Source organism: Polyodon spathula, chromosome 17 (genome assembly GCF_017654505.1).
Source record: "Polyodon spathula isolate WHYD16114869_AA chromosome 17, ASM1765450v1, whole genome shotgun sequence".
In the NCBI taxonomy this organism is placed as follows: Eukaryota; Metazoa; Chordata; class Actinopteri; order Acipenseriformes; family Polyodontidae; genus Polyodon; species Polyodon spathula.
The window spans coordinates 8348140-8365053 of record NC_054550.1 but is presented as its reverse complement, the minus strand read 5'-3'; the positions used below and the strand labels follow the sequence as shown (position 1 = coordinate 8365053).

Genomic DNA, 16914 nt, shown 5'->3' with positions numbered 1-16914 from the left:
TCTATATTTGCATGGAGAATTAGAATAATGGAAAGTCGTTTTGTCTGGTCAGCCAGCTCAGTGTGGTCTAGTTATTGATTTCCGTTCCCTGTGGGGTGATTACGCTACACTTACAGCTATGGCCTAAAGTTTTACATCACCTAGAATTTTAGGATTGAGACATATTTAAACAATATCATGTAATCAAGGAAAGTACACAATTATATCGCAAAAGTCTACTGGAAGCCATAACAGTAATACAGTATTTTATGTTAGATTTAGAAATGTCACATTTTTTAATTTGTCAGTTTTTGCGTTAAGGTTGTGGAAAACTACAAAGCGGTACATAATGAATTAACATTATTCAACCGGTTTCATTCATCTTTATGAAGCAAAAATAGTTAATTATATTATAGGTTGATGATGCAACTATTGGCCATAGCTTGTCACCCAGGTGAATAAGCCGGGGTAAGTTTAGCATTAAGTAGCACCAGAAATCATCCAAACAGAAATAAAATGATAGGACTCTTACTCTTACATATTATTATATTATAATCAAATTAATAAACTATATCAAGAACCCCTTTCTTTTATTACAGTCTGTAGAATTGCATGCACCTAGCTAAATGCACCTCTGCAAAAATGACAGAAATGTGATCCCACTAATTGCATATGTTATGCCTTTTAACAGTGTAAAAACATGTTGGGCTAATGTACTGTATAATTAGGGGTGATGAAATCTGTATTATCAAGATTATACACAATAATAATCATAACATTGCTGGCTGTTTTTGCAAGATTTTGGCTGATCAAACAGACAGTCATGTTAATGTAACGTTAACGTGGCCGCAGCCTGCTGTATATTTAGATTCATAACTGTAGATTTGGCATGTTTGTCATTAGGCTGTCTCCATAACTTCCTTGGGATCCAGATGTTTAAAATATGAATCCACGTGGAATGGGGTTGTGTGCTTCTTATGTTATAGAGATAGTGGTTATATAATATCCTATTTTAAACCTCACTGAAAAATATTCACAAATTGTTTCTTTCGCAACAGTTTAGAAAATATCCATGCATAAAAAATTTTATTTATTCCATTAAAATAGCCTAAAACAATAATTTACTGGACCCCATCCAAAAAAAGTTTTAACACATTAAACACTAACATTATTATTATTATTATTATTTATTATTATTATTATTATTATTATTATTATTATTATTATTTGTCTTGTATTTACAAACAGTTTGTGGGTTGATAAGAAGGGAGTCAACAAGGTAAATAGGAAATTAGTAAACCTTATTTATTTGGGCACTTAACAACAGCTCTGTGCTATGTGCTCCACGCTTCTGTATTCTGCAATTAAAAACCCCAGTAAGAAAACATGCGACCACTTAGGGGCATTTATTACATATAGTAAGAATGTATCAAACATCAAATTGTTGTTATTTATTTATTATTTATGTATGTTAAAGCTAAAAAAAAATATACAGCTCTGGAAATAATTAAGAGACCACTGCAAAATTATCAGTTTCTCTGGTTTTACTATTTATAGGTATGTGTTTGGGTAAAATGAACATTTTTGTTTTATTCTATAAACTACTGACAACATTTCTGCCAAATTCCAAATAAAAATATTGTCATTTACAGCATTTATTTGCAGAAAATGACAACTGGTCAAAATAACAAAAAAGATGCAGTGTTGTCAGACCTCGAATAATGCAAAGAAAATAAGTTCATATTCATTTTTAAACAACACAATACTAATATTTTAACTTAGGAAGAGTTCAGAAGTCAATATTTGGTGGAATAACCCTGATTTCCAAGCACAGCTTTCATGCGTCTTGGCATGCTCTCCACCAGTCTTTCACATTGATGTTGGGTGACTTTATGCCACTCCTTGAGCAAAAATTCAAGCAGCTCGGCTTTGTTTCATGGCTTGTGACCATCCATCTTCCCCTTGATCACATTCCAGAGGTTTTCAATGGGGCTCAGGTCTGTAGATTGGGCTGGCCATGACAGGGTCTTGATGACCTTGTACTTGGCTTGATTCATGCGTCCTTCACAAAGACAAATCTGCCCGATTCCAGCCTTGCTGAAGCACCCCCAAATGAGTCCAGTTTTCAGCTTTGCCCAACACCTGGTCGTCTAATGGTTAGACGGAGACCTGGAGAGGCCTACAAGCCACAGTGTCTCGCAGCCACTGTGAAATGTGGTGGAGGATCGGTGATGATCTGGGGGTGCTTCAGCAAGGCTGGAATCGGGCAGATTTGTCTTTGTGAAGGACGCATGAATCAAGCCAAGTACAAGGTCATCAAGACCCTGTCATGGCCAGCCCAATCTACAGACCTGAGCCCCATTGAAAACCTCTGGAATGTGATCAAGGGGAAGATGGATGGTCACAAGCCATGAAACAAAGCCGAGCTGCTTGAATTTTTGCTCAAGGAGTGGCATAAAGTCACCCAACATCAATGTGAAAGACTGGTGGAGAGCATGCCAAGACGCATGAAAGCTGTGCTTGGAAATCAGGGTTATTCCACCAAATATTGACTTCTGAACTCTTCCTAAGTTAAAATATTAGTATTGTGTTGTTTAAAAATGAATATGAACTTATTTTCTTTGCATTATTCGAGGTCTGACAACACTGCATCTTTTTTGTTATTTTGACCAGTTGTCATTTTCTGCAAATAAATGCTGTAAATGACAATATTTTTATTTGGAATTTGGCAGAAATGTTGTCAGTAGTTTATAAAATAAAACAAAAATGTTCATTTTACCCAAACACATACCTATAAATAGTAAAACCAGAGAAACTGATAAGTTTGCAGTGGTCTTTTAATTATTTCCAGAGCTGTATATACTGGTATATTTCCCTGTATATAGTATAATATGCATATATTTTAATTATATAAAAACAAACATCAGCATCGCTGTTATTTAAATGGCATACCCATTATACAATGGTTAATACATGCATACATACAGTACATGTATTAAAAAAAGAGTACAAAATCTGCGACCATCGAAAAGCTATCAGAAAACAAATGGGTTACAGCCGTATTTTTTTTATTTCTATGTATTCCTATACCGTCCGCGTGGTGGTGGGAATTTCCCATGATGACTACAGCCTGTGCACATTGTGAATTCACACAGTTTGCAAACTAGCTCGACTGGAGACGAATCAATTCACATCTGCTGAAGTGTTTCATCGTTTATTACTGATAAGAAGTAAGGATTTACTTTACATACATCCAGAGTTACGGTTTATATGCTGGTAATTTACAGAGTAAATGTTTGTTCTATAACTTTTGAATTTTCAAAAGTTTACGTTTTGTTTGTAAAGAAAGAAAGTAGGCAGCGACGTCGATGTGTCGTACAATTGAATTGGTCGACAACTTCTACGGAGTCATTTTTAAGCATATTGGTTGAAAATGTGTTTAAAGTTTACTTTATAAAACTTTTGGAAGAAGTATAGCAACGAAGTTTGCTGATGTGGCATTCTCTCGGTCAGTGCCAGTGTTAGTGTAATTCAAAGCAGATGTGGCGAACAAAAAAAATACGCCGTTTTCTGTTTTACGTGCTTCTCTTGTCTGTGCTAATACAACGTATTCGACTGGCAGTGTTTGATCTTATTCGTGCTGTTTTCTTTTAAAAAGCATAACCGCGAAGAAAGAAAGCACCGGCTGAATTCTAAACTAGTTTAGCAAAACCCTGTACTATTTGTTTACAAAGGTGAGTGTGGTGAGGACGGTCCCGCTGTGGTCTATATGGCAAGTCAGTTGTCAGGTCTATTTAGTCAAGTCTTAGTAGTACTGTACTTGTATGTTCAGTAGACCTGTTATCTGCACTTGTATGTACATTGTGATTTACCTTTCCCTGTGTGTATTTTTTTTTATATGTAATATTTACATGTACTGGTTACTGTACTGAATTCGTTTTCACCCAGAAGACGTGTACGGACTGTAAAATACCATAATAGCAGACACTCCCTTTTTTTGTTTGTTTGTTTGTTTGTTTTGGCGTCTGTAGAGTACAGTAACTGCTATAATCCCTAACGCTGCCCAGAGCTGGTGGTTTGCTGATCTTGCTGGATCAGGAGACATGTTGTTGGTTCAGGATCTGGTTAAACTGGTCTGGTAAAAATGCATTTTATTGTAATGTTCGAAAGTCAACAGTTTGTCGACTCTCCTAATGTATTTAATTAAGCCCACCAGCAACTGCTAAACGTTGTACTATACTGTACATGAGTAAATATGAAATATAATTGGTTTAAGTCTGTGTTGGGATTTTACATACCAGTGTATCTTCCAGTTACCCAGGCTTGGTGGTCTGTACTGTACAAGTCTTTGGCTCACCAGGAGCTGGGCTTTTCGGCAGATGTCTAGTGTTTCCACCCGCAGTACTATATGAAAGAAAGAGAGAGAGTTTTTGTTGCATCAGTAAAGGGTAAAAGTACTTGCTCTACAGTAATTGCAAAATCGGACTGGAATCTAACGCTAGTTAAATCCACCCACAGTTTCTCTATTTTAACCCACACACATCGATGCGATGCAACTGTGGTGTTACAAAATGCAAATGATTATGCAAAAACAGATGAACCAATATAAGAAAGATCCAGTTTTATCAGTCTACAGACAAAAACGATTGAATAAAAAGTCAAATTTCAGTGCAGCCAGTTGATTACAGTACAGTGCCATACTAGGGAAAACAATAGATTAACACTTTCACTAGGTGTAGTTGGCTGTGGGTGGGTGTGTGTGTGCGCTGTACACTATGTGTGGTTTCAAATTCCAGTTGCAGAATGATAATGCCAATATAGAAAATGTTTATCTTTTTATTAAAGCATTAGGCTTTTCTCTCTCTCTCATATATATATATATATATATATTATAGCCGCAAGTCTTTTTTTAATTCAAGTAAACCAGTTTACAATAGTTGCGGATAGTAAACCCTGAAGTATTATTAAACAAAACTGGACTCAGATTTCCATTGTAGATATTGATTCTGAGCAGATTCTGCTATATAGGCCTACTATATGGTCCCCTCAATCCAATGAACATGGGAACTTGCTGTACAGGAGAACTGAATCTCCAGTCAAGAGCAGGGAAGTATGGAAATAGTTAGCACTATAAATCATGAGATTTGGTATCCTGATAAATACGCGTATGAAAACAATGGTGCTTCTTGAAAATGTAAAAGTTACTTCATGTCACCCCAAATGGGTTGAAAAGTAGGCTTTAAAATAAAATAAGTTTGCATTGGTGATCGCCCAGTGCTCAAAATAGGAATACTGTAATCTGTTTCTAGTATTCAATACTAAACACAAATATACTGGCAATTCTCTTTAATAAATAGTATGAAACACTTTTTTTTTTTTTTTAAATGATGTTGGCAAGCAAAGCCTTACTTGCATTGGATTTTGTTTGTTTTTTAACTGTAGCCATAACAATGCAGGGTAATATATTGGCTTTTGTTCCAAATTTGTTGCGGATCTGCACTCTGAATGTTCTGAACTAAACAATTCCAGAGTTTCAGATTTCAAGCTTGTGGTGGGAGGATGTGGATAGCTTTTCCCACACCATTCAATATTCCCATTGCTTTCCTAATTAGGTATAATCCTATACAGTTTAGTTCTGGCTCAATTTAGATTGTACAGATGTATCACAGATTTACAATGGGAGAAACTGTCTGTAGATTTGTCCCTGTGATAGTTTTAAATTACAAAGCAAACAATGTTGCTTAAATGTATGGATTGTTAGTAATATTATGGGTAGATTGGGTTACAACAAACTAATCCTATTTTTTATGATGACCTCATAGGATAAATGTATTCAAGGTTGCTCTGCACAGTCATGAAAATATATGGAAAAGTTGACGGACCTCTGTTGCAAAAAAAAAGTTGATCCAAGGCTTCTGTGGAGTGTTATTTTATTTATTTATTTATTTGAGGTACCTTGTATTCACCTTTTAAGATTTTTTTTTTTTTTTTGCAGTACAGCTGGATCTACAGGTACTGTGGTTTGAGTTTTGGTACCTGTAAAAGCATTTGATGACACTGAAGTCTCACAGGCACAGATTAGGGTTACTCTACCCCATTGTTACGGATTAATAAAAAATAGGATCAGCTTGAGGCTGAGCTCTACTGAAAGCAATATTATCATTGGAGGGTTTTCTGTTTTGTTGAAGCTGATGCAAATGTTGGGCGTGTGATGCAAATCACACTTTCTTTCACAGAGCTGATTGTTAGTGTGTTGGGGACTTTTTCATTGGTTCCTTCATGGGAACTCCAAGGTGGTTTCCATGGAAACCAGTTCTGCTTGTTGAAGATGAAGGGACACCCTTTTGCCTAAGGATTAAAAAAAAAAAAAAAGAAATTGATCAAATTGGGTATTCTGAGATTTAAACTGGAGAATGACTGTGTGTTGCAGTTTGCACAGCTAGATTGGAAAAGGAAGAATAACCAAATGACCCCAAGTTTGTGTTTTTTATTTATGTTTTTGTTTTTAGTGCTGAGGAAATAACCGCCCCACCTCCCTTAATCGCCTCGGTTTGGTTGTTGTTCAGGTTTGCATCATACTTGATTTCCACTTGCAGTAAATGATTATGACGTCGGGTATGGTGGGGTGTGTGCTGTTGCTGTGTTAGAAATCAACAATTTTAAAATAAAAGCTGGGTGCGGCTACGAAGCTCATTCAGCACAGAAAATGGAGCTTTATCATCACTGTGGGTAGGAAGTAATGTATGATTTTTTGGCTTTTTTTAGGCAGGTTTTTATTTTATATTGAGCGTGGGGGTGGCTGTTGTGTGCCAGATTGAAATAAAAGTAAAATAAAATAATAATACTAATTTGGCATTCCAAATTGGGAAGAAAATAAGAAAAAATAATTACCGATTCCAAATAAATAAAAAAAATAAGTAATGCTCCAACAGTAACAAAGTAGCCTGTCTTCAAATGAGGACAATGGCACCTAATGGGTTAACAAAGCATTCCTTAAAACAGGAATGTGTGTGTGTGGCTTTTTTATGTATATACTTCCAAGAGAATAAGATTTGAGAATTCTGAATGTATGGAACTTGGTGTAGCATTGTTGGATAATGTGTAGATTAACTGAAATTCCAAAATGACTGCTTCTCCACTAAATGCTGGGGGAAGAAAGTCCATTTTAGGTAAGGCTGTGCCAGGCCAATCTCCACTGTCTCCACTCCAACAAATACAGCCTGCTACTGTATAACTTAAAGTACATAATTTAACCCAGCTCTCTCTGGTGGTCTTTAGAAAGGATTCAGCATCATTTTTTTTTTTTTTTTAACTGCTGGAAAAGCAGGTGGAGACAATAATTTAAAAAATACTTTGTACTGTACGCTTTTTTTGGAATGAGCAAATCCAAGACATTGGCACTTAACATTTAACAGCAGGTGGGCCTTTCCAAGAAACTCCACACGAGTCATTTATATTTGACTAATGAGGAGCCGATTTTTGTGGCGACAGGTCTATCCTAATGCATAGGCACTGATTCCAATGCAAGAAACGTACTGCAGAAATGTAACAAACGTTAATGGAAATGGTCCAGATGTGAGTTTAGAATTGAGAAATTAAAATAAGTCTGTATTGAAGCAATGTATTTCTGAATGATTGCTGACATCCTGGAAAGGTGCAGTTTAATACAAAATTAAATTGCGTTTTCTGACAAATGCAATGACACACTGTACAGAACAGCCACCCAAGTTACAGTAAGCAGATCAAAATAGTAGTCTCCAGCATATTTAAAGAAAGAGCTGTTGGTACACCTTTCCGAATGAATCTTTGATGAGGCCTTGCTCACATAGACTACGTCTGGAGGCTGGGAATATAGTCAGGGTATTTGTGAACAAATGCTGTGGAATTTGAAGCACTCACAAAGCAGTCTGGACGTCCAGTTTTATCAACCGTTTGAATGATGGTACCATTATAGTAACGTCACTGACCCTAGAAATGTTTACACACTGCTTTACTGGCAGTAATAACTGCAAGGTGTGTTTATAAACATCTTAATCCCCTGCAAACTCCAAGTAGCCAATTGTTAAATATTGTTAAAGTAGGTCACCGTGACTAACTTCCACAGAATGTCAAAACCAGACCAGCCTTTCCCTACTGTAAAAAAGCTAGAACAGTATGTCATATAGGCAAGGGATCTTACAACTTAAGAAATAGTACACAGTAAATGAGGACATTCCCATTTAAACTTTGTCTTCATCTGACATGATCCACACAGGGGACGATGGGGTCAATTACTTTATCAAGGTAAGACTTGGGGAGGGAAGTACAGTATTACATCATTCTGATTCAACATTCAGCATTTACCACAGCTGCAGGTATCCACAAGCCTTCAAACTCTGCTGCCCTGACTTTATAAAATTTATTTTTTAATAAATTGTCTGTGCTCAGTCACATGGGATTTGTGGGTTTGACTTGAGCAGTACATCTGAAAGTGTTTGGTCAGGAGATTGTTGTGTAATTTTAAATATTTTATCTTAAAGATGTGTGTCAAGACTTGCTAGAACCTTTATCAAATACTGTAAGAACTGATTTATTTTCCTAAATGTTCTAATTTAACCGGTTTGTCATCACTGTACTTGTTTTGTGTTCGTGCCCTGTTTGTTAGTATCTATTCGTTTTGATTGTCTATTTTATTTTGCCCTTAAGTGCCGTGTGCTGTTTTTGTTTAAACCTTCTATTTTGTTCATTTATTAAACTATGCAACAGCACAATTCACATTGCACCTTGCAGTACTGTGTTTTTCTTCCTGGTCTGATGTCACCACTGCAGCCTGCTTGTCACACCATGTCAAAACCAGGGGTACCCAGGACAGGCAAATCCAGGCTTTATTGAAAAGAAGATTGTCCTAGTGAAAAGGTTATTCAAATCTCTGGAATTTTGTAATCCATAGTAAATAATGGAATAGGCCTCCAGTGTACTGTTTGTATTGGGACTCTTACAGTGCAGAACTATACTGTAACTTATTGTGACAATTCCACAAGAGCCTTCAGATGGTTACCACACATTCCCTCTTAAGGTATGTACTGTAGCTGGCAATTTTTAAAGCTGGAACCTAGTCCTGCAGAAAGTAAATTTCCAACATCCTGCATTAATGTTTTGTTTTCAACCCAATGTCTGATGGTGATTATATGTTGCATTCTGTCTCTTGGTGGCTTTTTGCTTCTCAATGCACACTTCTAAAATATATTTGTAGAATACAGAAGTGAGTATAGATTCATAGTGTGGGTTTGGCACTATAGACAGGTGGGAGGGTTGAATGAATGCATGCCTTCCTCATTTTGTTATTGCTAACAATAGTCTGTGCTGCTGAAATGCACCCTTACCCAGACTCTAAAGGCTGAGGAGTCTCTATGTAGTGTGTCCCCATATTTTCAGATTGCCGTTTTGTCTGTGGTGACAATTTTCTGCTTGTCTCTATCAAAGTCCATTAGTGTCTTGATTTAACTTGTGTTAGGTTTCGGCAGGGATTAATATCCCTGACAATAAGTGTAATAACTCTTGTTCCAAATTTAGTGGTGGTTTTGTCTTTTGAAGGATGTGGTTGAAAGGGAGGGAGGGAGGGGGGGAGGGGGGGTCCATAGTGTTAACGTGCTGTGTACATGAATAAGATACAACTCAAGCACCCACATGGTGACTGTGCTTGAAGGTGGTAAAAATGCCCATTTTGATGACCTTTAACCAAATGTTGTGGAGGATGACAGATACATTTAAAAACTTGTTTTAACAGCCAAAGTTGTTGGCGTGAGAGGTACACTTGAATGCAATGACCCAGGTGCGCTGTAAACTTGTCGAACCTCTGCATGGTGACATCCTGTACTTTTCCACGGTCCTCTGCTATTGAAGGCTGTACGGTATGGTTTTGATGAAACTGTTCAGTGTTGTTATGAGATGCTGTTCTACAGTACAGTACATGCTGCAGCTATAGGTCATGGAAACTTTTTTTTTTTTGTGGTACCGACACCTGTAATCTGTTCTGTGTTCTCTTTTTGTGGGAGAGAGTTCCGGTGACACTGTAGCATTGAACAGGTTTATTTAGAGATTGGCTGCTTATTCTTTTAGTTGTGTTTTCTAGCTGATCAGCTGCTGCCACAGGAAAGCATTCAGCTACATACACTTGCTTTCTTTGTGTGGTTTTCCTTTAGAGTTTGAGATTAAAGAGCGTCTCATGCAAAACACAGCTGAAGTGACGCGTGCAAACTGCATTGTTGTGAGAGTCTGGCTGATTTCAATGGAGAGAAACACCGTATTTGGAACTAACATCATTGGTAGTGTATCTACTGTAACTGTTGGATACACATTAATCAAACATTTATTGTTGCAAAGTTTGGCAAAGGAAGGTTTGATTTCGGCCTAACAGTTAAAATGTTCAAAGTCATGAGACTCATCTACAGCAATAAGTCTTTTTAGAGATGCCTAATTAGCTGATGATCACTGGTAACTGTGTCAATTTACTGTACATGTAGACATCACTGCAACAATACAGTAGCAGTCTTTTAGTTAGAAAAGCCTACACTGCAGTAATTTACAGTTTTTTTATTTTATTATATTTATAAACACCACACTCAGTTATCTGATACGTGTCAAGGAACAGACACATAGTGATTGCATTGACCAGGCCTGTTACATTGTGGATTTATTTCCCTGAACTAAACCTAAGTTTGCAGACAACATCCTGTAGCAGCAGGAGCAGGACTGTTTTTCAGTGATGAACTGACTAGAAAAATTTGGAGACGGGGTGGGGGTGGGGGTGGTGATGTTCGACGACTTGTAAACCTACAGCTGGGACTGGCTTTATGGCATGTAAACAAACTAGAAAGCCAACAGCGTCTGGTCTCATTCCAGTACACAGAAGGATCTGTTACTGAAGAATGTTAAACCGTGCTGGAATCATATTTTAGTTTGTCGACTCTGAAGCTGCCTGTATCAGCTGAGAGTTACAGTAGTTGTAACAACCTTGTGTGACGGTAAAGAGTCCATCTGACTCGCACTTTCTGCAACCTTGTATGAATTTGCAGTGTAAATGCCAAAGCCCATATAGTATGATTACTAGAGTAGCGTTTTCCCTGTTAAGTTTCTTATGCTCCATCTCATGTTCTCCACAGAAATCGGGACCAACACAATGGGAAAAGGCTGCCTGACCGTGACCAAGTACTTCCTGTTCTTATTCAACCTCCTCTTCTTCGTAAGTCCCAGTTTTTTTACCTTCTATTTTTACACTGTGTTGTATTTGAGGTACTGTACAGTCAGCATCAAGTAAAACAGCTTCTCAAGCTAAAACCACTGGTTTCAAATTGCAGGTTTTGAGAATTTAAACATTTTAGGAAAGCCTATATAAGATGATACCGCATTCTTTTCAATAGGGTCCACGGCGCTGGCCACATTTTCATAATTTATATAGTTACAAGGTCAAGACTGTTCTACAGTATAAGGCATATGCCTTAAACTGTTTAATCTTGACTTGGCTTCCAGGAAGATTGCAGACTACACAGCTACTTTACATCACTTGTTGTAAGTGAAGTGGATAGTAGTGCATATTGATCTATAGACAAACTAGAGAGTAAGTTTACATTCAATAATTAGATATGTTGATGTGTGATTCCTCCACTATATCCCCACCGCCTGTGATTTTATCCCATACAGGGCATAATAACACACATTCTCCTGTAAAGAAGAATTCTCTTTTCTTAATAAGGTCATTTGATTGGGTGCTCCTGAGAGGTTATTTTCTCAGCTAATTCAAAACGAAAGGAAAAAAAAAAAATTCCAGCACAAGTTCATATCCGAGACAGGACTGAACCCACACAACTTTGATCTAAGAACAGCACTGTTCAGTTGTCCACAGTTGTGCTTTGTGTGTAGCGGGAGGAACAGTCCCTGTTTAAAACTTGTAGGTGGGTTTGAAGCTGTCCCACTGAGTCAAAGGCCTTAAGCGGGAACAGATGTGGAACTGTGTTGCATTCCTTAATTACCTCGCAGCTCCGGTCCCTTAATGAGTTTGTTTGGCTCTGTGCTCAGGTCTGACTGCCTTTCTACTCAAATGCCCTTACTGAGTACTCCAGACACTGTCTGACGCAAGCATCCAGTAAACCTGGTTTCCAAACAACTTGTATGCTGCATGATAAAGAAATTTAGATTTAGTGTAAATTGACATTGACACGTCTAGCTTAGCATCCACTTTTAAAATATGCTGTCTTCCCATGACGTATTTTAATTTGTTAAGCAAATGGAATCCCTGACATAATCTATAAATATAAAAAGCTGCACCTCCAAGCTGTGTGTAAGATCCTAACACAGTTGACCTCACTATCATGCTGGTAGGTGGATCATATTAAGAAGTTCTGTTTTTAAAGCTTGTTTTACACGAAGTAATGAAACGACAAATGAAAGCTGCATGCGTCCGATTTCCTGGGCATTTTGCACAAAGAAAAGGCCTGTTTTGTAACAGTACACTTGAGCCTTTCATTTTCTGCTCTTTAAATAGTTCAGCATCCAGGTTTTTCGATGGTTTCCAGTGAAGACGTGAACACAGATCCTTTTGGAGAAACAATTTACAACAAGAAGACAATTCAGCTGAAAATATTTCTGATGTCAGCTGGCCGCTTTACATTGGCGATGACTTAACATTTGTAACATAATTAAAGAATCCCATTCTTCTTTCTTGCATGTCCCTGTGAAAATACTGCTTCTGCTGTTATCAGTTTTATCTCTTGAATCCCTCCCTCAGATTGATCCTTTATATGTTGGGCAAAAGCACTCATCCTCCTCTATGACCTTTGCTGGTACTTGTTGCTTGTATAACTAAACCTGCATACAGTCACACACTGTAGCTTAGTTAATTTCCAGAGAAATGGCATTCTTGTTACAGCACCTTGCTGTGTTGGTGCTGAACATGAGGGACTCCTCCTGCTTGGGGTGAGTGTGAACTGGATCATCCTTCAGTTCACACAGCTGCCCCCTCCCCCAAAAATATGAAATATGTTTCCCTTCAAGCAGGGCTCGCCATGTGTGTCTTCGGGAAAACATTACGCATCCGCTCACATCACAGGATTTATGTGGAAAATAGGCCAGGAATCAAATCCAGATGTGGAAAGAGTCATTGTGATGGAACAGAAATAGCCAGGGTAACCCTTTAGGCAAGGCTTGTGGCTTGTAGTTATTCATCAGGTAGCTTTGTACAGTTGGTAGTCAGTAATTTAATGGGTCATGTGCTGGCAGCATTGCATTGAAAGAAAGTTGTTAGGGGTTGTTAATCATTTTTTAATGTCCTTTTTAAGAAAGTATATTTTGGAACCCATTATATGGCCCAGTTTGATGTAAATGTTTTTATTTTGTTTGGAGGAGGTAACTGTACAATAGTGACTGATTTCAATAAAAGGAATTCTCTTAAGGCCCTCTCAATGCTTACTAGGCCGCACCACACAACTGCATTGCCTCTCAACAGATCTATTTTGAGACCGGTCACACATTTTAAAAATACCCTAAAATTTAAATAAAATAAGAAAAACTTGTTCTCTATGTCTGACTCGCTCCCAGAAATGTACTTTTATTGATCGTTTTTACTTACAGCTCTCTCCAGAATTCTCTAAGTGTGTGACACTAAAGGTAATTGTTCTAGTAATTGTTCATGTTTAGTCTTTTGGTAACAGTCAAAGTGTGTGCTCTTCATAGACATTTTCTTTAGGAATAGATACGCATATCCAAGAAGGCTAGACATTGCAGTTTTTTTTGTTTTTTTTTCTTCCCACAGATTTTTGGAGCTCTGATTTTGGGATTTGGATTATGGATCCTTCTGGATAACCAAAGTTTCATTGCAGTTTTGCGTAAGTACTGGGGCTTGGTCAGATTTCACCTTTCATCTAATATTAATTGCACAGTATAAAAATCCTGTTGGCGCTACTGCTAAGATGTACTGTAGATGGTTATGTACTTGCCAAATAAAACCAGAATTATTTAGTTCATATGATGTGTAGCTTGCAAGATGAGAGCTTTAACCTGGTTAGGGCCATCAGTTTGTGTAATCTGTGTGCAAAAACTTATTTAAAAGGGGTTAGAAGTTGGCAAAATATTATCAGTCAGACAGCCCTCAGTAACAAGGTGTGAGTTAATTAAGGGAAGTATAATCTTGTTGAAATATGAACTTCCAGCTGAGTGCACAGCAGCTGTACTGTAGTTTCTACTACATCTGCAGAGATTTTTTTAAATATTTAATCCATACAATCATTTGCAGATTTGCATGATCTATATGCAAAGGATAAACTTAAGTGAATAGCTTGGTCCCACACTTTTTATTTGATTGTCAAGCTTCTAGATGCATTAATATTTCTGTACACAAATGCAATTCGGTCTTAAGAACTTGCAAAAGCTTTGCACATTTCTTTTTACGAGCTCGCCAGACCACAACTGCAAGTGTGTCAACCAGTTGTTCTTGGACACTGGCAACCTCCCATTGAGAAATTATTGACTGCTGCTACACGCAGTGTCTAGTTCAAAATTTGGGCTGTCAAGCGATTTAATCTTGAGCTAAAAAAAAAAAAAAAAGAATCTGTTAATCTTGGTTTTAATCTATACAATTACTGCATCCATCTCATTTAAGTTTTTGTTACTGATAGTAGTAGTGTCCGAAAAACAATTTCTTACAGTTTCCTTTAGTAATAAACTGATGCTTTTCATTGCCGTTTTTAAATAATAATATTAAATTCTCTTAATAACTTGAAATGGCCTAAATAAAACAAAACCTTGACTGAGTAATGGGTATGTCCTCCATAATTGTAAATAATATTGTTTCAAATAAATGTAGTGCAGTCGGTAGCTACCTACTTTGCAGCAGCACTGGTTATAGTATCGTACTTGCCTTAATTCATGGGTTTGCAGCAATCTTGAATTTCTAAAAGAGTACTCTGTCGAAACTGACTGGCTTCCTTTGTTGTATTGTTGTCTGTAGCAGAACTACTACTATAAAGTGTATTTTGAGAAGTGAAAGCATGTTTAGCACACAGGTGGTACAGCAGACTAGATGCACGTCTATGATTCTGGAACTCCTTTTGACAGTAGATACCTGCCTCGCATTAACATCATCATATTCTTGCATAATGTTTTGCTATAGGAATGTTTTTTTGTTTTACAGACTATTTTCACTCTGACTCAGGTGAACCAATTTCCCCTGACGCAGCATATTCACAGGTAATGTGTTACAGGTAATGAGGCCCTGCCAGCACATTACCTGTGTTTATACACTATGCTACCCTTGGGGTACTATGTGGGGTCATGGGGAAATACTATATCTCCTTCAAACAACTAGTGTTGTGACAGGAAAATGACCTTCCCTGAGCCAATTTGAATAGCAATGGCATGAAAGCAAAAAAAGACCAGCGGAAAAGCAATAAGGGGCTTGGAAGGGAGAATATTGTCATACTGTGAGATTAGATTTTTACATTACACAGTATAGAACTCTGGCTGTGTTTTTGAGATTTTAAAAACCAGACTATGCCCTTTCAAGAGTAATTAAGTGACAACTTCACTGGTTAAGTTGATATGTTGCATTTTTTCCCTCATGCCTTCTCAGTTATATCCATGGTAGACAAATACTCTTGTCAGTTGGTAGCAAATTACAATTGTAATTATGCAGTTCATAATTAATTGTAATCGTAGCTGAACCTTGGCATACCTGTGTAATTGTAATTATATCATGTCATGATATGATTGATTACAGTTAAATTTGCATTTATTTGCCATTCAATTATTGTATTTCAAGCCAATTGTGGTGACCTCATTTGTTTGAAGAAAATAAGTTATATAGTCTGCGCCTATTTGTACCTGTGATTATTGCTTGGTTATTTAGAATAAACATGTTAATGTGTGTAGTTGTCTGTTACTTTTTAGTGTTAAACAATTGTGCTGTAATTATAATTGATCTCATGTCTGCTTGGGATAGCTCTGCTATAAATAGGTTTAATGGGCATTAAGTTTAAAAAATAAGTGGTTTGGAAGGAAAGACTCTAAAAGCTTGAGGAGTCAGGCCCTGGTTCAAGCCATGTGTGTGATCAGGCTACAAATGTAGTAGTACATGGGAAAACACATAAAATGCTTACTTTGTTGACAGTGTTCATTAGATTAGATTAGGCTTATTAACATTTTGTCAGGACAGCTCTTGTAGTCTTATAAACCAACGTTTTTATTAGAGAATTAACAGCTGACATACTGTAAGCATGTATCACAGAATTGTAAGTAGAAGTCTTTTCACACTGGCACTCCTACCCGGGTCCTGGCTAACTGGGTCACAGTCCCGCCTAGTGTGAAACCACGTATCTGGGTCGGACCTGGGTTAAACCAGGTCCCAGTGACCCACTTTCAGGATGTGGGTTGACACGCTTAGACCCGGGTGGATCAAGACAAAATGCTTGACGGCCGCTCGTGAGCCGATGCAATAACAAACAGCCACGCCTGCGGGTGAAAGTTTCGTTTCCGCAAGGAACGTTTGTTTATTCTGTTTAGCCATATTTTTGCTGCTTGAGACACACGAGACAGATCGCAGCAGGGATGAAGAAACATCTAATCAACATTTGGGCCGACGGTTCAATCCAGAGAAGCTTGGATGAAAGCATCAATAACAAGCTGCTTCCGAGGCATTGATACACGCATTATGCACTTGCGTCTGTCACCCAGGTTAACCCTGCTTTATCAAAAGCAATGTGAAATCATGTACCCGACCCGCATGACACCAGGTCCTGTCCGGGAAGGTTTTGACCCGGATAGATCATGAAAGTGTGAAAGGGCCTTCGATTGATTTTAGGTGCGTGACCTTGTCTTTCGAGGCTTCGGGTGCTTCATTGAAGCTTTAAACCGTTTTAAGGTCACATGGCTTGAATACTATTAGTACGGTAGCTACCACTGATTGAT

The 16914-nt window shown here is 37.6% G+C and overlaps 1 protein-coding gene across 4 annotated transcripts in view; it reads left to right on the top strand.

The window, feature by feature from the left end:
* The window catches only part of LOC121329960 (CD82 antigen-like), a 32766-nt gene that overhangs the window by 3220 nt on the left and 12632 nt on the right, over window positions 1-16914 (top strand). The window contains exons 1-3 of one of the 4 annotated variants that reach the window (XM_041276094.1): window positions 3110-3209; window positions 11121-11200; window positions 13766-13838. In XM_041276094.1, coding sequence (XP_041132028.1) covers window positions 11138-11200; window positions 13766-13838 — 136 coding nt within the window. In that variant the 5' untranslated portion in view covers window positions 3110-3209; window positions 11121-11137. Of the gene's footprint in view, window positions 1-3109; window positions 3210-11120; window positions 11201-13765; window positions 13839-16914 lie in introns of those variants that run through there. The other 3 variants (XM_041276096.1, XM_041276095.1, XM_041276093.1) reach the window with 3 other exon arrangements.